Source organism: Numida meleagris, chromosome 6, assembly GCF_002078875.1.
Source record: "Numida meleagris isolate 19003 breed g44 Domestic line chromosome 6, NumMel1.0, whole genome shotgun sequence".
NCBI lineage: Eukaryota > Metazoa > Chordata > Aves > Galliformes > Numididae > Numida > Numida meleagris.
In genome coordinates, this window is record NC_034414.1 from 4523373 (window position 1) to 4544849 (window position 21477).

The 21477-nt window shown below is 36.1% G+C and overlaps 1 protein-coding gene across 5 annotated transcripts in view; it reads left to right on the plus strand.

Annotated features, from left to right (window-relative positions):
* The window catches only part of GAS2 (growth arrest specific 2), a 107259-nt gene that overhangs the window by 71883 nt on the left and 13899 nt on the right, over nt 1–21477 (plus strand). For 4 of the 5 annotated variants that reach the window (XM_021402611.1, XM_021402609.1, XM_021402610.1 and 1 more), the window contains one exon: nt 363–470. In XM_021402611.1, the coding sequence (XP_021258286.1) occupies nt 363–470 (108 nt within the window). Of the gene's footprint in view, nt 1–362; nt 471–635; nt 1216–21477 lie in introns of those variants that run through there. The other variant, XM_021402614.1, reaches the window with a different exon arrangement.

Consider the following 21477-nt stretch of genomic DNA (forward strand, 5'->3'; position numbering starts at 1 on the left):
CATTTTAATGATATTACAGTGGCATTCGTATCTGTGCAAGAATGGCCAAATCCTCAGTTCTCGTTCAGTTTTTTCATTCATAATTCATGCAAAGTTCTCAAGAAATTCAATAGAATTTTGGCTTGAGTGAAGTGTTTACTATTTTCCCTTCATAGAGATGATATACAAAACAATATCTTTCAAAAATAAAGAAAATCAAGACTGAACTATTAAAAATGTTGACAATGAAAAGGTAATACAAAAAAAAAAGAAAATACCAGCATTGAAGACTTAGATTAATGCTTTTGTGTTATGATAAATATCCTCTTGACTGTTTTTCTACATTAATTTACTTAGTTTCACCTATTATTTTTTTTCTCCAGGTTAAACACATTTCTGAAGATCCACCTTGTAAATGCCCTAATAAATTCTGTGTGGAGCGCCTTTCGCAAGGAAGATACAGAGTTGGAGAGAAGATCCTCTTTATCAGGGTAAAGGTTTTATTTTTATTTTACCTGCTACCTCCCTCTTTGGAAATATTTTTCTTTTTAACCAGCACTCACTCATTTCTCTGATACTGTCAGAGAATAAAGAAAATATGTTATGTTAACTGACTCATGGAATTATTAGCATCTGGTAGATCCTTCTAATTGTAGGTCATGGAATTTGTTCTGTCTTTGATCTGTGGCAACCAAGGAGCAAATGGCAACAAATGGAGATGGTGATGTCTAGTTTCGTTTCAAAGAACATCAACTGCATCATCAGCCTTTCTCCCATTTTGCATTGACTGATACTACTTGATGGGTCAGGAAAGAGATCAAAGGCACAATGATCACTGCATTGCCAAGTCGAGACTGAGACATGTTGTTAAGTAGGGGGAGCAAAGCATTAATGTCGTATTACTTCAATTGATTAACACCTATTTCCAAACTTAGTGCTGTATTTCATACCTGATATGAATTATATTAACTCCTGTGCCACATAGTTAATCCTTAATGTAAATATTTCCTAGCATAAGTATCTGGCTGAATTTAGCAAAAAGATGTTATCTAAACTCAACGGGGACCCTCATTGTGTATTCTGTATGTATATTTATGCAAACAATAAGAAAATATTCCAATCAATTTTCTGATACTGTGGAAAGAATGTGATTCATATTATGCTTCTTTCCATTTTCCGTTTCTCTGTCCGCGTGTGCTGTGCTTGTGTAACAACTTAATAAAATGATACTTCTTGCTATCAAGAACTGTTAACCCTATTTTGCTAAAGGTGTGAAATTGACCTCATAAAGTGAGTGAGGATTTAGCACCTGTGAGAACAAAAGAAGTCAGAAGGACTCCTTCCCATCTGTTCCCAGTTCAAACACCGGAGTGGTTACTCTGTTGAAAACTTACACTTAATTTACACTGAAGTCAAATTTAGATAAGGATTTAGGTTGCCCCATGTGTATGAAGTTGAGAACAAGTTTAAATAGTATGCTGAGTAGGAATTGAAAAATCACATTTAATTCAGTAATAGCTCAGAATGAATAAGAAATACAGGCTTTGTGAAAGATAGTTTGAGAGGTAACATGGTAGGATAAAGGATTAATAGCTTTTTCTGTTTCATAGCCAGCAATACTTATTTTTAATTCTGCAGTATTTTAGGGTACTAGCTTTAAATGACTTGAAAGAAGGTAATTTCATTAACCAAACTTCCCAGTAATCTGGCAGAATTTAACACTTCTGTTTTCTTCCTTTTGATTGTAATTTAAAATAACAATATCAAAGTATTTTTGATCTTTCAGTTTTGATAAACTAAGTTGTTCTGCCAGAATTGTGAGCGTCAAGTTCCATTTCACTGGCTTCTTTATTGTGCAATTTAATCCAACTCAAATTTCTTTCCAAGTTTGCAAACAAAACACCCTTTTCATATCACTCTACTGCATTCCAAGTAGGATTGTGCCAAAAAATAACCGTAATATAGATTAGACACAAATCTACAGTATTAGAGATCATTCCTACAACACTGATATCAATGGAAACTTGCCAGGAACTTCAGTGGGAACAAGTTTATTTTTGTAGATTTTGGAAGTCGTTTGTCTTTGGTTTTTATTAGCTTGAACGTCACTATGGAATACTCTTCTGGATCACAGTAAGTTTTTACCCTTCTTTCTATATATTTTTATTGTGTACGTGAATAGATTTATTAGCATTTCTTTGGAATCCTTTGGACATTTCCTTATGAGAAAATGTGGTAGAAATGCATAGCTGACTTCTAATTTTGTTTTTATTTGGCACCCTACTGCTGCTGAGACAGTTTCTTCTATGTTGTAGTTCCATGTAGTACCCATTATAGCCATTTGCTTATAATCCAATGAGTGCCAGTTGAAGTGAGGAAGAAGAGTTCTTCCTAACTTCTGTAGATCACTCTGTACCAACAGATGAATGTGATCCCCTGTGAATGGTATAGTCAACTTCAAGCAGAACTGCAGTGCTCTTCAAAAATGCGATATGAAAACTTAAGCAACAAACCTTTGTGCAGTGTAACTTGGAAAAGGGACGCACAGAGTTAAAACTGCTTATTTCTTGAAGGCAGCAAGAGATATTTAGATGAATAAAGAATTTTATGGTATGAAATGTGAGTTCGACCTTAGGAAAAGATACATTTTATAGGCAGAAATTTTTATTTCAAGCTATCTTGTGTTTAGTACATGATAGAAGCACAAGGAAGTATCCTGTCCACAAACAACTAAGTCTCTCTCATGAAAATATATCCAACTGATTCATACCCATAATAACAAAATTCAAATCAGTGAGTCTTGCACAATGAAAATCTATTATTTTTTGTGCAATTGGAGTCAGATCAAATGACATAATCGGTCCTGACTGTAAAGTCTGACATTTTTCCTGACCTCTGATTGCTCTTAAAATTTTTTACATTGTTCTTCCAATCATTAATTTCAATTGCCATTACTTTCTTGTAATAATGAGAAAACGTTTGTTTGATAATAGTTCCCTCTAAGTCTAAATCCCAGTAAATCGTTATTTGCTTGCTATAGTACCTGTGCAGAAGCTCTCCTTCTCCACTATCAACATGTATAAGTGTATATATGATCACTGATGGCTACAAACAGTCTGGCAATGTTCTGCGCCTCTGTTTTCCATTTCTGGTGAGAAAAATGTACTCATTTATAAATATGTAAGCACACTTCAAGCCATCCAGTTAGGGATGATGTAGCAGCTAAGTACTGGAAGTAAGGAAAAATGGAAAGCAGGTTGATCATACATTCCTCAAAATTCCATTTTGTTCTGCTTTTCCAATCCAAATACGTAATTTGTATTGATTACTTAGCGAACTTTGGTTTTGTTTTGTTTTGTTTTGTTTTTTTCAGCACCATTTACCTGAAATTTATCGTCTTCCTTGTTTCAGGGATTCTAACAGTGTTCCTACTTCTCCAAGGCCATTTTACTTAGAACATTCTCAGTAATTTACCTTTCTAGCACTGAAATTCCTTCTCTAGAGATTTATCAGTAACAAAAAACCTTCACTGAACTCTAAAATGTCAAAACTACTGGCAAATCATGATTTCGTCAGGACTGTTGGGCTTCAAGGACGGAGATGGTTACTGGTCTGTTCCTTGGGATTTGATTCTCAGTTGTAGCACTGAATCTGTGGACACATTTCCATTCTTTAGTGTTTTGTTCTGTTTGTTTTACCATGGGCCATATCCTATTCAACTGCTTTACCCTCATGTACAATTTTGCACAGTTCATCCTTACTTCCTTACTCTGAATGAATGCATAATGAATTCTGAACATGATGAATCTTTTCTTTTTTCTCCTTTTATTTCTTAATAAAAGTAGTTAACATAAATATGTACCAAAAATACTAATAATTTTAAAAATAACTAAAAAAGTCATGTAAAATGAATTACCAAACTAATTGTGTAAGAAATGGTAGAGGAAAATTCTCAGAACTCATTGTTCCAGTGCTTTTTTCTTCCTTAGAATGCCGAGAATACAGAAATAAGAGAGGATTTATGTAATTTGTTCTATTTTTCTTCCCTTTTTGTGAAGATGTGAAGCAGTTCTGTTCTGCTGACTCAGCTGTCTTTTATAAAACGTACTGGATCACCATCTGCATACCTGAGAGCATAGGCTGACTGCTAATTCACTCAACCATGAGTTCACAGACAAAAAGTTACTTTGCAGAATGGAAAAGCATTTATAGTTTATTGTTAAGAATTATAGATTAATTATAAGATTATAGATTGGGACCCATGAGTTAATATTGAAAGTGTTAATAGGGGAAAGTATTTCCTTTTTGTTCAGTTAGTTTCTTCTTGTGCTTCTGCTTCTTAATTTTTTTGTAAGAGTCCATTTTAAATTTAAGAGATGTTAATACATTTTCATTAATGTTGAGACAGCAGTCAATGTTCACAGTTCGAAACTAGAAAGCCTAATATTTGATGGGCTGGAGATCATAGAATCATAGAATGGCTTGAGTTGGAAATGATCTTAAAGATCAGCCAGTTCCAACCCTATGCTGTGAGCTGGTTGCTCCCCACCAGATGAAGTTGGGTAGGACCCCATCCAACCTGTTCTTGAATGACTTCAGGGATGGGGCATCTACTATGAGGAACCCTGTGCCAGTGCCTTATTGGCCCTCTGAGTGAAAAATTTCCACCTAACATCCAATCTAAATTTCCCTTCTTTTAGTTTAAAACAGTTCTCCCTTGTCTTATCACTATCAGGTTGTGTAAAATGTTGATCTTCCTCCTGATTTTAAGCTCCTTTGAAGTACGGGAAAGCTGCAACTAGGTCTCTCTGGAGCCCTCTCCTCTGCAGACTGAATGGGCCCAATTCCCCCAGCCTTTCTTCGTAACAGAAGTGCTCTGAACCCTCAAAGCATTTTGTGGCCCTTCTCTGGACCTGTTCTAATGGCTCCACATCTTCTTGTACTGGGGGCCCTAGGCTTGTACACAGTACTCCAGATGGGGCCTCACACGAACAGAGTAGAGGAGGACAGTGACCTCCCTCTCCCTGCTGCCACCCCTCTGTTGACGCAGTCCAGAATACTGTTGGCCTTCCAGGCTGCAAGAGCACACTGCTGGCTCGTATCCAGCTTCTCATCCACCAGGACCCTCAAGTCTTTCTCTGCAGGGCTGCTCTCAGGGAGCCCACTCTGTACGCATATCTGGGGTTGCCCCAATCCAAGTGCAACACCCTGCACTCGGCCTTGTTGAAACTCATTAGTTTCTTGTGGGTCCACTTTTCAGGCCTGTCCAGGTCCCTCTGGATGCCATCCCTCCCTTCTATTGTGTCAACTGCACCACTCAGTTTGGTGTAATTGGCAAACTTGCCAAGGGTGCACTCGATCCCACTGTTTATGTCAATGATAAAGATGCTGAGGAGTGCTGGTCCCAAGACAGACCCCTGGGGGACGCCACTCATCACCACGATGCAGTTATTCATATCACTTTTTAAGGAAGTTAGTACCAATCTTTCTGCTTTCTTCTATTTATTTTTTTTTTTGCATAATTTTCTTGCCTTCCCTTGGTGAGGTGAAAAGGATTTTGTATGACTGCAATGTGAACAATACTTAGCACAAGCACATCTATCTTGTATAGGAATATATTACGGTGATTGAAGGGCTGAATTAAATAATGTAGCCCTGTAGCTACTGTAGCTTCAGACAACTAGTATGCTAATTAAAAATAACCAAACAAAAAACCCATCCTGAATCTTTAAGATATCTATTGCGTACACTATGTCTTTACACTATAAACATAACTAATGCTATCATTTAGAGAAATGAAAAATAAATGAGGCTTAAGTTTCATCAGTAAACTGAAGTTCCTATACTGTTCATTAGAAATGAATTTTCATTGAACTTTTAGTATTCAGGCATAAAGGTACATATATTATCTCTTGCAGCATTCTTTAGCTTTAGGGTGAAGTTCTTAAGGAATTTGTGGCTTACGTGGGAATTTCCAAACAGGCTTTGTATCTAGAGAATGATAGTTCTAAATAGAATTGACTTAGACACCATTTTTGTTAAGTTAAAAAATTGTCAAATTAAGTCTGTGTTTTGAAATGTTCAGTATGAGGTGTTTTGAGCTTTCTATTCCTGAAATAACTTGAGAAAGTTAAATCATATCTTAAAAATAGTTTTATTTCTTTTATTTTGTTATTCTCTTACTGAAGTTAAATCACTGACTTTCCCTCTTATTGCATCCAGGTTACACTTGATCTACGTTTGTATCTGCTTAAATTATTCTGCTGATGGTAAAGTTTAACTCACAGTGAAAATCCTGTTGATTTCAAAAGCTCACTGCTTTGGAATCAACACTTCGTATTTAAGTAACAACTTTCCTCCTGTGAGGACAGTCAAGCCAGGAAACAAGTTGACCAAAGCGGTTTTGTAATCACCATTCTTATGGCCTCAAGTTGTGCCAGGGGAGATTTAAGCTGGACATTAGGAAATTCTACTTTTCTGAAAGAGTGGTCAGGCACTGGAATGGGCTGCCCAGGGAGGTGGTTGAGTCACCATCCCCAGAGGTGTTCAAGAAACATTTAGATATAGCATTGAGAGTCATGGTTTAGTGGGGTTATTGGTGGTAGGTGGATGGTTAGACTGGATGATCTCGTAGGTCTTTTCCAACCTAGCTGATTCTATGATTCTATGATCCTTGGAGGTTTCTAAGAGTCAGTTAGTTAAATCCCTGAGCAACCTGATCAAGCCTTATAGCTGATCCGCTTTAAGAGGATTGCGCATCCTGTCCAATCTCAATTACTGTGTGTATGTCTTCTGGTGGGACAAGAGCCATGCCAGTCTCTTAAGAGCAGTTTTCAGGTATACAAAATACAAATGTTAATAATTCTGTTGTGAATAAAAAGAATTCCAATTTTGCACTGCAGATGTAGGTCAAGTCTGCCTTGCTCATAAAAACTATTTGTATTAACTGTATTTTATAAACGTAAATCCTTATGAAATAGATGATTTTATTTTGAAGTTAAGCTCTGTTACAGCTCCGTGGCAACATGCAAGATACTGTAAAATATATTTTGCCATAAATAGTAGAGGCAGAATTTTATCTCGTATGTGCAATGAAATTGTCCTCTGTGCTGATTCTAATTTTGACCAGTAGAAAAGTAGTAAATGCTATATTTCCAAACCATCTTCACAGCAGTGAAATACGAAACACTGTATTTTAATTAGAATATTCAATGAATTTATCAACCAGTGTATTCCATGAGGATGTCTTCCATTCTTGTTTCCCCCCCCCCAGCAGAAGTTGAGATGTCCACTAGAGGGACTATGAGAAAGCTAGGTTTAGTTTGTTTTTGTTTGTTCTCTTCAAAAGTGAATGTTATTTTTAGAATCTGAGAGCTGGATTCGCCCAATCTAGGTTTGATACTTTCAGGGAATTTTAAAAATGAGGAATGTATAACTCCTTATTGATTAAATGAATTGCTAATCAACTTAGAGAATTAAATGGCATTTTATATTACCCATTTCTTATATCAAATGTTTGAAAAAAAAATTGTCCATTTCAGCTATTTTTGCTTTAATTTTGTGGGAATTTTTTGCTTTAATTTTATTGGAGATGATGGTTTATTTCTTTCATTTGATGCTATTTTCAAAGATTACACCTTAAGATGTTATGTTAAAATGCTTAAAAAATACTTGAGTTATATCTGCGTGGTTTCAAAAAATTTTCTGATGCAGAGTGGATAAAATGAGATATTTATCCATGATCAAAATGTTCTTTTGAATTATTTATGTTAATCAATCTAGATGCAAAAGACTATGAAATAGTCAAGATAAATTTAAGTGTGTCTATTTTATTTGTGTAGAATTGTGTAGAAATGCAATTGCACAGGAATTCTGTTAGGATACACTAAAAGCAGTGCTTTATAAAAACAGATTTTTAGATTTTACATAGTTATAAGCAAATAATACTTGGATTTGCAATGTAGTTGTCTGCTCATTTAGCACAGTATTAATACTTAATTTTATATTTTAAATCATTTGCTAAATTAAACTAAGATAAACAGAAAACTGGTTTGAAAATTGCTTACAATGAAAGAAACTTAAGGAAAGAAACTTTGAGAATATGTGCACGCAAATTTGATGATATATTTTGATCTTACATGATGACAGTTTTCCTATTCAAGCTGCTCATGCTAAACATATGTAAAATTCAGCTTATTATCAACATACACAAATATATTAAAACGTAGTCTCAGTTCTTCACAGATAACAGCCAGACAGTAGACTAGACTGCATTGTGACTGTAACTGTCTCTGCATCTTGAACATCTCACCTCTTTACAAATGGAAATATTTGCACCAAATGTCTACCCCAGTTAACATGGGACCAAAATTATATTTCCACAGCTCATGTTGAAATCAATTGAAATTGCAAATGCTTAACCATTCTCAACCTTTGAGCTTGAGTTCTTCTGTGTTTTTGTTTTTCTGCTTGGCATTGACATAGTATTTTTGAGTCCAAATCCACTTCTATGTTTTTTACATCAATGAATGAATTCTCAAAGAAGGTATTTTCTAAATAGTCTTAATCCTTTAATAATTGAACATTAAGAAGACTATAATAATTGCCCTTTGAACATTATGAAAAGTTTGTTAATTATTATGGGTGTCACAGAGTAAATGACAACTTAAGATGACAGACATATGTTGGTAGACAAACACTGAAGTCTGTCATAGTCCACAAAAGCCAGGGGATAAAGCTTCTAAAACGTCTCACTTCTTCAAATGTAGAATTCTGAGTTAAAATTGGTTACAGAGTTATATTAAAATACATACCCAGAGCCATTATTTCACCTTTTCTGAAAACAACTTTGTTTTTTACATAGATCCAGCAGTGTTTTCTTATTATTTTCTTGTAATAATGAAGTATTTTATTGAGTCATATATTTATGAGAGCAGGTTTTCCCATATGTCTTGATTGAAAAAGGCAAATGCACATACTTCTGTAACTAATAATGTGTTTTTTAATGTTGTGCATACTTCAGAGGAAATTTGGGATCGTCTCTTCTGCTCTCTTGTTTTTTGCATTTATTTTTGAAATTAAGAGCAAAACAAAAAGAATCTGGTGCTGTGAGAAAATAGTAAATACAGCAAACTTTTGTTTTCTTTGGATGTTGATCTTATGGCAATAATAGTATGGTCCTGCCATTATTCTGCTATTCTGTGATGTTTTATTGCCATGAGACAGATGGCAGCAGAGGGGCAGTCTGACAAAATGGTATCTGATACAGAAGTGTGTATGAAGCAATGGTGTGGAATTAAACTCCTTCATGTGGAAAAAATGACTTCCTCTGACATTCATTTACACTTGCTGAATGCTTGCAAGCATGGCATGCAGACTCTTGTTTATCACTGGCAAAAATGCATAGATAATGCTGATGGATATGCTGGAAAATAGTCTTTTGTAGCTGAGAATTTGCTCTATTAAGTAGTGTTATTGTGTTCTTTGTACCTGTTGTAGTTTCCATGGAAATAAATAGGAGGTATTATTTTTAGAGTGGCTCATGTAAAATAAGGTTATACTGATGATGACAAATTATGTTGTGTAATTGGTGTGAAACAGTAAAAGTCCTTAATTTTTTACACTGTCATCTTCACGAGAGAATTTCATTCATGTTTCTCTGCCATTACAAATTCACAGTACCTCCTTAGGAAATGTTTTGAGCTGAAAATTAAGTGGGAAGAAATTCTGAGAGCTGGTTCTTAGCATTATCAGTGCTAGTCTAATGGCTTGTCTTGCCATTCTAGGACATGTGTTTTATCTGGGTATTTGTTAGACATGGGAGAATTAAAAGAGAGGGTATGTCCTTTTGCAATTGTAAGAAGGGAATTTGATTAATTCTGAGTTTTGGCACCAAATTGGAAATACTTACTGTGTTATACATTGCTGCAAATCTAGTTAAACTATTCTACAGAATATACATGCACACATTAAAATAGTACGTGGGGAGTGACATTATGAGGACAAAGATCTGTACACAAGAATTCAGCAGAAATTAATCAGCCCAATGCCAATGTGCAAAATGACTTCCTACAAAGAGCAGTCTTGATGTAGGACCTGATTTTTTCATAAGGTGCCACTGTGAACAACGTGAATTTACTGCTACATGCATGCACCAGATTCCACAGTGTTGATGGTCCTAGTAATTGTATCTAACTTGTCATGCATTTGCAAGGTATTTATTTTAGGAATCTGGGCGTAAAGACTTTGGCTTTTACTAACACATTTGAAGGGAAGGACTAATTTACCCTCAATGTTTAAGTTGTATTTGTAGAATTTAAGTATGTTTTCAAGTAGTGAAGAACTGTCATGGTGCCTACATTCTACATATTTCTGTACTGATTTGTTCTGTGAAAGGACTGGTGGACAACGACCTGGAATATAAGCAGTGCTCTTCATCCCACGGCTCATATGTAGCAACAATGAATGAGAGAGACTCTTTGAGAAAGCATTTTAGCAAAGAATGCTTCTGTGGCTTTTAAGGCTTTGCTAGAGCATTGCCTGAGCACCTAAAATTAAATAAATATATAGCCTGCATGCAATCATACAAACATGTGTAATTTATTATGCTGACAGTAAGCAAAAACACTTATCCAAAGGAAGTGAAATGTCAAGATGTGAAGAATAAGTGGCATACTAGGGCTGTCTAAAGGTTATTATTTAATTTGATAGGAAGGAATGTTTCAAATATGGTAATCAGTTAAAAAAAAAACAACAATGCAATAGAAGAACTGTTTCTTTTCCTCTATGCATGTTTGTTCCATCTCCTGCAGTAAAGTAGGAGTAAATGATAAAAAATTATATATATGTTCTTCTGAGTAACTGAAGCTGTTTGTGTACGGTAAGATGATGGAGTCAAGTACAGTCTAGCTAGAGGCAAATTAGCACAGAGGAAAACACCTCTGTCAAGAAAGTAGATTCTAAATCAGAATCAAGTTTATATATTAAAAGGAAAAGGTTAGAAACTCCAGGCTACTCTGTTACAGCAATCAGTACCTTTTTGGCAGCTAGTACATTTTCCAATTCCAAGAGGGTTGCCAGAACCTAAGATCTTTTTTCTGGTATTTGCGGAAAGATATAAAACTGATGAGTGTGAGGAGATCCAACGTACTAGAATATATACAACAGGGGATTTCTGTGGGACTAGATCTCAGTCCCATCAGGTTACAGCTGGCATCTATCAAAACTAGGCTAGATTATTAAACCTAAATTTAGATAATTCATTCCTGTGTCAAGACAGGTATCAGAGTACTAAAATTATTAAATATTCCAAAGAATAGTGCGTTGCATGAAAAATGTGTGCTGTTAATCTGAATACTTCTTCCTTTGACCCCATTAGTTCTTTACTTCTACACCAGGGAAGTAGCTTTTTTTTGGTAGCATTGTCAGCACTTGAATGGATGTCAGGGCTTGGCACCTAGTCAGTCACTCACGAGCACAACAGAAAATACAGTACAGTAAACTGTTCTAGCATGTATTCCAAAGATAAACTTGGAATTCTGCAAAGCAAAAGTGATAGTATTACCATAGTTTTTCCTGGCTTCTTCCCATGGAAAAGTGAGGGTTAGTTACAACGTTAATTTCAGATGTGCTGTCAAAGCAGGCAAGAAGAGAAGAGGAATATCAGGATTTTCTCTTTTACCACCCAAATTTACCAACCCTTGTCCATTTTGTATCCATATAAACTATATTGTCTCGTGTCAAAACCATTTAAAGAAATAATGTTATATTATCAAACTAGATGAGACTGATTTCAGCTTAATTTAACTTTGTGCTGAACAGTCAATTTTAACAAATCCCTAAGAGACAAAAAAATCTGATTCAAATTTGTACAGACTGGAATATGAGAAAGTTTTGTTAAAATCCCTATGAACTGAAATTATTGTATGTGCAGTTAGGCTCAGTATTGTTGGAGAGATAGGGTGAGGTTACAGATGGAGTGCTGGTATAAGCAGGTCCAAAGGTAGGCATAATAATTGACAAAGTAGTTGTGTGTGAAATGAAATACTCAACTTCAGTATGTAAAATTAATAACTTCTGCAAGCTGAAATGCAGCTCCTTCATTTTTCTACAGCACTGTAAACTCATTTTTAATTCAAACGCTTTGGAGCTTGGAATCAAGATTACCGTGAGTGCTAATCAGATCCTAGAAAGAAATGAAAGAGTTGGAGCAAGAAAAGCCGGTCACAGCAAAAAATCATTGAGCCATGTTGTCATACGTTAACTTGTGCTCATGCTACCCTCATCAGTGTATGCACCTCTGATTTGCATTTGGATGATAGATTTTTGGAGCTGAGAGAATAGCCAGATGTAGATTTCCTGCTTTCAACTTGTATCAGGAGGAAATCTTGTCCACGTATCACGTAAGTTAAAGTTCTCCAGCCATTTGTACTATTTTCCAGTCTGTTGCACATGGTATATAACGACCTCTCTGAATTTTGACCAGACTTCCATGCAAAGCTATAATCACTTGAACTGAGGTGGTTTTGAATTTAGATGTTATACTAGAGACTGCACTTGATTGAATTTGGCTTGGCATCTATAGTCAAGACTGGTGATTCAATCTCAGATAAGTCACTTCTGGTCTGCAATATCTTAATTTTATTCAAAGTTGTTTATTCCATTAAGACTGTTTTCACTTTTTTTTTTTTTTTTTTTTTTTTTTTTTACAGGTTAGTATAGCTTTGGGCCACTACTTACAATGTTGCTTTCATAGGTTTGAACAGATGCAATTTCATTCCAACATTGTAACATCATACCCCATAGACTCACCATTACATCACTTTGAAAACTTTGAGAGGATGCGTTGTACTATTTGAAGGAAATTAAGCCTAAATATAAACATTTTCAAAAATTACGCTACTCTAGTTCTACCCTAGTTTACTGCGGTATAAATTAGAATGTGTTTTAATTAAGCCCATAGAGATAAACAAGCCTATTTCAGGATCGTTCATTTAAAAAAAAAAAAAAAAACAAAAAAAACCCTCCAGCTTAAATTCAAGCAAGATCTGATAAAACAATCTGCCTCTAGATATTTTCCAAATGTAATTCTCTTGGTTGTTCATGCAGCTCCATTGATTTAAAAAACAGGGAATGGAGGTAGGAAGCAGTTTCCACAAGTCTGCATCGTGATTTGGCACATCTGTGACTAGCTTCATAATTTTGGTGTTGCCCTCAACTCTTCATGAGTATGAGTGTAGATTACACTGATATTTGGTATAATTAAATACTGTTAAATATATCTGATCACTAGCAACATGACAAATAAAAGAGGAAATATCTGCCTATTATGATCTTTAATCTTAAATACTGGTCAGCACATTTTTTTTTAACTTACTGTGCTCTGCCTAAACGGTTGATGAATTTCAGGGGACATGTTTTCAAAAGAGGAAAAGGACACCTGACTGAAGGGAGCTGTAGAGATATAACTTGGGAAATTTAAAGGCAAAAAAAGTCTATTTCCATTTTTAAGTGTTCTGTTCACTGTTTTTTTCTTCTGTGTAGGTTTCTTTATATGAGTGGCATACATTGGATGAGGCAGGAATGCAATCAGTCTGGAGTCCAGAGAACGCAAAGTTCTTTATGGTAATTAGTCAATATGAGGTGCTTAATGCCATGTGGTGCTCTCCTGCGACTCATCAGAGGAAGGAGGTGGTGGAAATGTTCCCGTGAGAGAGAGTGTGAGTAGGAGGAGATGGGATAACAGTTCCTGCTATGCAACACTATGGGGGGAAGCGATCAGAGGCCAAGCTTTCTCTTCACAATCCAGAGCTTTTTGGAACAGAGTCAGAATAGAGGATCTATTTCAATATATTGGATATTATTTATCTATCTCGAGAGAGAGAGAGATTATGCCACTAAGATTTTTGCACAGATGAACCACGTTACTTTTACGGTGAGAGTTAGCTTAGCTGCATGCCAAGTACTCCACAAGTATTAACATAGTCTTACACCTCAGTGTAAATGTTAAGCAATTATCCCTACTGCACTGGTGGTAAGACGATGTTGCATCTGTATAAGGAATATTCTGGCCTGAGAGTGCGAGAAGACTGTGGCAAGAATAAATAACAATTTTCTTCTCCTTGTCCTTTTAGAACGCTGGATTGCCAGTGGCACTCATAGAAAGAAGGCTTGCATCCTTCTGTATTTCTGTACTTGTTCCTTTCTATGGAAGCTTTCAATTTTTCTTGCTTCTAACAAAGGGAACAGCCTTCCCTAGAATTGTGGAAAGTGAAGGAAAAAATAGCCTGTAGAGGAAAGATGGAGACAGAATGGATGGGTTAAATAATTGAAATGTGACTCGCTCTTAAACATGATAAATGTACCCTGGTCATGTTTACTCATTCTTGTTGCCTTTAGAAGAGATTTTGAAAGCAATATCCTCAATGTAGCTACATTTTAATGAGTCTTTTTCATAAAATGGAGTATGAAGGAATAGTTTCCTTCTAACAGACTATATTGTTAAGAGTATTTAATTATAGGACTAGAAAATTATATGTAACCTTTTGAATTAGTCCGAATAAAGGCCCCATGAATTTCTTTGCATCTCTATTTTAGGATCACTAAGCAACCAAGGACAAATGGCTTTATTTCTGTGTGACATATTGCATTGCTCTTAAAAGCTTTTCAAATGAACATTAGTTCTTTGGCACAGGAATAAGTGGGTTGTAGGCATATTACAGCTCTTCTTGAATCATTTCTGTTTGTTGACACATGATCTCCCCAGGCCAGTGGCTGGGGCTTCCCCAGTTTTCGACTTCTCACTATAATTAAATTTCATATAAACATCATATTTGTAAAGCATTATGTTTTGTTGTTTTGAGGAGGGAGATTATTTATTTATTATAAGTAACTGTCATGGTGAGACAGGGGTTTAGCGTACATAGAAATTTTGCCCTATAATTGCTGCATCTTGGGGCAAATATAGGCCACTAGATAACAGCAGACATAGTCCAGTTTAATCTGAAAGCATTCAGTTAAAGAGGATAATGCACACATTATCTACAAATCTTAAAACTGCTTTTGATTTCAACTATTGCTCTCCTCTGGCCAGTTTACAGCAGTCATTAGAAACCCTATGTTCTGATGGAAACATTTTATCTCTATATATTCAGATATTCTATCTTTGAATAGCTTGCAATCAAGTACACAGGAAAAAAAGGGGAAAAAAAATGTTGTTACATCAAGCCTAGAGACCTGAAGCATAGAACTGAAAGGTACTTATTTGCTAGAGGTTATGTGGGAAGTGTGTCTTAGAGCTTATAATAAAATCTACATCTCTCACTTAAATTTGAGGAAATGAAACAGTGTAATAGCTGTTGTATATTACTTTCTCCTATGAGTTGCACTGGGCACATCAGTTCTCTACCATTCCTGAAGGTAATGCCATGAAGAGTTAAAAATTCTGACCAATAAAGATATAATTGATTTTTTTTCATAAAATAATACAACTTCCACACCTGAAAGTTTATATTCTGAGACCTTCCTGAAAGGGAAATGCAAATCTTATTAGTGCAAAAAGCACTAATTTAATTATTTTAATAATTAACTAATTTAATTAACTAATTTAATTATTTTATAATAATTATTATTTATAATAATTTAATAATAATATTAAATATAATAATAATATAATAATATAAATATAATAATAATAAAATAATAATTTAATTATTTTGTTATTGCTTTTTTGAGTGTTATTGCTGCTTTACAAGGAAATGATATAATAACTTCCTATGTAAATATCAAAGGCAACATCACCTCAATACAGTACAGACTGGATGTGATGCGGAGGCACTCTAAAGGCAGCAGCAGACATTGTTGACTCTATACACTACAGTGTTGACATTAGACATTACAGCGTCTAATATTAAGTTCTTTGCAAATAGCAGTTTGCTAAGATAAAATATGTCATTCTATTTATTTTACTTTTAGTTTCCTGTGGTTTTCATTATACAAGCAAGTTGAACAGTTCTAAGTATCTTCTGTGAGATCTTCACTTGTCCTGAACGTCCTTTTCTGTTCTTTTTTGTCGTGCTGTTAAATGATGACAGTGTTTGTCTGCCTCCTTGTGAATTTCTCTATAACTGCAAACCTAATGTGTGGGTGTGCTTGCTTTTTTTAATAGGCCTTGCTACACAGCTGAATTGTATCGTGATGGCTGGAGGCATCTCATTTCTTACTTATTCCTCAGAAATACGTAAGAGTGATGCCTTTGAGAGACTCACTAATGAACAGATCTCATACTTAGTCATCATCCTTTTCTTTGTGTAAGTGATAGCTGATGCAATTGTACTTCCCCATTGCTGACTAGGCTTTAAATATTGTGGATGAGTAAGATGCTGTCCTGCAAGTGACTTCACTTTGTGCGTGGCTTTTTCCTATGCCAGGCAACAAAATTTTCTATTTAAAGTAACATTATATTTGTTGCATGGGATGCACAGCTATGAAAAGTAGCTCTTCCATTGAAAAAGGGAAGAATATAAGATGGTTCGGATCAGATCTAACTGTAAAAGAAAAAAAAACATGAAATTTGAGGCTTCTGAATAAGTTGTTGTTAAACATATTCTTTTAAAGGTTAGGAAAGTGTGGTAATATCTTGGCAAAACTTTTGTTGGTAGTATAAGAGTTTGATGCAACGCTGTATCAAAATTTCATTAACACTGCATGTTCTCATTTTATTCTGCAGTGGAGTCTGCAGGACCTAATCAAAACCAGGTCTGTCATGCTAGCCACTGAAAAAACTGCTGGGCATTGTAAAAAATCATACCAAAAGCTGATTCTGTTTAACTTTTCAGATGACCAGATTAGACAAAATAAATGGATATGCAGTAAGAGAGAAATCCATGTGTTTGTGGACTTAATTTCTCAAGGTCATGGAGGTCAGCTATACACACTTGTATAGTGGCGAGTCATGTACCCAGTCCTTGATCCATGCTCTCCTGACCCACTTGCATGCGAGGTCTGTAGAAGCTCAGAAAGTCACCAAGAGAAAATATTTAAAAGCACTAGTTGTTGGGATTTCACTTTAATGCTGGGGTTTGTGGCTTGGATTTTTTAGGCTTAACACATTAAACTGAAATACTAATGGCCAACTTGAGGACATTGCCATACTTATCTCAATTGAAATTAATTTTGAATGTTACTTAGTAACCTTAAACATGATTTTAAAGTTATGGATCATGATTTCTACCCCTAAGGGGGCTGCCAGCATCTTGATTTCAATAGGAGGTGAAAGATGGGCATATCATTTCTCAACACCATATGGTTTCAACTGGAAGAAAATCCAGACATGCAAACAGAGGGAGACTAGTGCTCGGGGAAGCTGCGTGGACTGTCTCTAGATGCTGGTGGTTTAGAACACTCTCTAGCAAACTGAGGTCTCTGTGAAATGCAGATCAAACTCGCATTGTTTGAGGTAAGGTAACAGGTTTTACCTCCTGGCTTTGAGCTGGTTGTGTTCATGAATTCTGTCAGTATCTCTGCATGATAGGAAAAATATAATTACAGATACTGAAAGCTTTATTTCAGTACAAAATACAGTTAACTGCTTTTTTTTTTTTTTACTGAAATGTTTTTCTGCTCAAGGACTTTCTAATCACTATAGCAGGCCTGATTTTCATGCTCTAAGTGAAGTAAATGACTTAAAACAAATGTTCCCTTCTGTCTGTTTCCTCCACACATGTGGAAACCACCTTCCACTTGGGTGTTATTCAGTACTTAGTGCATGCTCCTGCTGCAATATCGCTTCTGAATGCTGTCTGTACAGGTAAGAGTGGCCTTCTGACAGTTAGATCTGTCTTGTCCAATGAGAAAAGTAGAGTTTTTTGGGGGAAAAAAAAAGCTTACAGTCACTTTTACGACAAGTATTAGAAAGATCACAACTACAGGAAGGTTACTGCTGGATCTGCACCCTGAGGATAAGGGTGCCCAAGGAAGGAATCAAATCAAAGATTTCAGATTCAGCTTCTGCATTAATCTTGCATACATTCGTAGCTGTTTGAAGCAATTGGAAATGTCAGACATTACAAGCAGAGTTAGGGTAATGTAAAGCTTGCAGCAGTGGGATGCATGTGATAATTCTAATAAATCTGCTAGATTTGTAACATGTTTGCGTCACTTACCATATGCACTCAATTTCCATGGACAGGCATGGGGAAGAATTCTACAGAAGAAGGTGGATTTGTTATTAGGTTGCAGGAAATTTTTTTACTTTTTTTTTTCGAGGTTGTTATTCAGAAATTGAGAGACAGAATGAGTCTTGAATAGCTAGAAAACAGATGATACTTGAGGGTTCAAAAGAACATTTTCATGTACTTCTGCAAAGCTATAACACAAGCGTGTTCACATGCAACCCACACGCATTTGCGTGATGAAATACTAGATTCACTGAGTTCAGTGGATAAGACTAAACTGATCATCACTCTGTGCATGAATACACTGTGTCAATGACTTAATGTACTGAATGGAATGTAAATTGGGAGAATCTTAATAGCTTGGGTAAAATTAATTCCTTTTGTGTTTGCAGAGCTATCTGTTTTAAATTCGTGCACTGCTCATATTTTTATTCCTTATCAGAAGCTCCTTCTGAGCAGTATCTCACTGCTCCAGTATATGTATGTGGTATTCTTTGGAGAGTGAGAATTTAGTTAGCTTTAAGAAGTGAGAACAAATTGTCCCCTTTGCTATTCATTTTCAAGAGAGACTTTGCAAGGCTCTAAATGCTAAGCTATCTACATAGCACAAAAAGAACAGAAACGTCAGCTATCTACAGTTAAGAGGATTTTTTTTTTTAATTCAAAGCTAAGAGTAAAGGCAATTTCTTGTTTTTAATCATTCATTAATTGATTAATTCAAGCAGCTCCATACTTATGCTTTCAAAATGTGAGCTTTTTTTTTCTGAAAGACTGTCTTCCATTCCCCCATTATTTGATCTTAGTACGTTTGGTTTTCCATATCTTCATCCAGAGACAGCATTTTCCAGTTCGTACTTTTTTCACCTGACCTCATAAAATCTGCTTGATTTTTTTCCATATTTAATATTTGCCGCATCAACTCTTCTCTCTCATGTTGCATAAAACAGTTGCTGAGAGTCAATGCTTTAGCTAGAAACAATTAGGATTCTTTTAAATGTCCCACATTTCAGTTGATAGGAAATTGATCTGCTTTGTGGTTGGCCCCCAAGTGAATATTTGGAGGGGAAACAAAAAGAAAATGTTACCCTTGTTGCCCCCAAAGTCAACCAGGTGTAGTGCCTTGGAATTAAACAATCTCTTCACCTCCGAATGCCATTCTAAATATGACTACTGTATTTAATTAATTTTCCATGACATTATTCCTACTTGTCCAAGAAATAAAAGCCTCCACTTGTCAGAAACTCACTTGTCTCTTAATGAATAAACAAGTGTGTTTACTTCTGTCTGCATCTGAGTCATTTCTCGCACACAAATGCTCACCTACGCAGGATACTTTTTTCGAACAGCAGTCAAGGTCTAGTGTTAATTAGACACCATACGCTTTATTATTCCCAAATTCTATGAAATTGTGTCAGACAGAAACTAAAAGTAAGATAAGACGGAAAGTTTAATCAAGAGTGAGAATCCCAAATGTCCAAACCCTCGTGTTACCTGTATCAGTATACATACTAAGATGTATTTTTGGTTTCGGCTAGTTTCAGCCTTTAAGCCAATTCCTGGATTTCAGGTGTATGAAAGCTGGCTAAACTCCTGTTCTGTTGCAGCCTAGGACTTTTTAAACAAGACTGGCTTCCTATGTATACATTCAATCCAGAGCATATCCAGTAGAATAGGCAACTTTTTTCATTATTTCTATCCACATGCATTAGTGTTTTGTGTCATTGTACCAAACATATTGACTTAACCGCTTGGCAAGGGCAGATAGAAGGAGGAGGCTGCATTTCCACAACATAAAGAGGAGAAATTCCAGTTTCCTCACTCGATTGTTCTTTTGCAGAAGGAAAGATGTGATTTCTTGGGTTTGAATATTTTTTTTGTGGTATAATGACGTGGAAAATGCTACTGTATCAAGACTGAACCTCTTCAAGAATCAGTCTTAGGCCTAATGAAATCTTTCCATTCATTTCACCACACAAGTAGATCTCTTTTCTTTCTTATCCCATCCCCCCTTACTTCAACTTCCATGTATATCTTTGTGTGTGTGCATGTCAAGGTCCTGATGCCAGGTATCACGTGCAGTTCTCTTGATCTTGCTCCACAGTTTCTACTGTTTCTTCAAATGACTGCATGTCAGCCAAAAATCATCTCTATGCCAGATCCTGTAATTTATGGTACAGTGCTGTAAGTCACTCTTCCAGGTTGTCCTATGAGTCATTACATTGTCATTCAGTTATTTAAATAATTGCTGTCAGTTACCCTGAGATCTCCCTCTCTATCTTTTAGTAGCCTGTCTCACATTAGCACAGTTTTCATTATGCTCCTTGACTCTTGCTTACTTGCTTAATGCCTGTCAAAAATAACTTCTTTCTCCTGAAAGGAAAAGCTCTTAATTAATGCTGTCTTGATGGTTTCAGAGGCTGTTTCTGAATCACCTGTCTGTTATCAGCACAGTAATCCCCACAACCTGGGACTCCGTTTCCGGCCTTCCCATTCTGTCACTAGACTGCTGTTACTGTACTACCGATAAATCCACAATTGCTGATCTTTGTTGTTACCCAGGTGTGCTGTTAGACCTAGATATACAGGTACATTGCTTTCAGTAATTGCTCTCACCAATTTTAGGAGTCTGTATGCTTTTCTAGCATGATCTTTTGCTGAAATATCAAATGGAAAACTCTAGCGTGTCATGCCTGACACCAGTGCAAACATGCCATTATGTGACCACTGTAAGTGGAGGTCGTAGCTACCTTGTACTATTTCTTTCAGGATACATAAGTCTTTAGTCACAAAGCATCCTATTAATTCCACCTTCCTAAACACCCTGTATCTCTGGGCTCAGTTTTTTTTCCTGGCTTCTTTCAGGCCTTTAAAACTCTCCAGTTTATTATCATAGAATCATAGAATTAGCTAGGTTGGAAAAGACCTACAAGATAATCCAGTCCAACCGTGCACCTACCACCAATAACCCCACTAAACCATGTCTCTCAACGCTATATCTAAACGTTTCTTGAACACCTCCGGGGATGGTGACTCAACCACCTCCCTGGGCAGCCCATTCCAGCGCCTGACCACTCTTTCAGAAAAGTAGGATTTCCTAATGTCCAGCCTAAATCTCCCCTGGCGCAACTTGAAGCCATTCCCCCTCGGCCTGTCACTAGTTACAAGAGAGAAGAGGCTGACCCCCAGCTCACTACAACCTCCCTTCAGGTAGTTATAGAGAGTGATAAGGTCCCCCCTGAGCCTCCTCTTCTCCAGGCTGAACAATCCCAGCTCCCTCAGCTGCTCCTCATAAGGCCTGTGCTCCAGACCCCTCACCAGCTTCGTC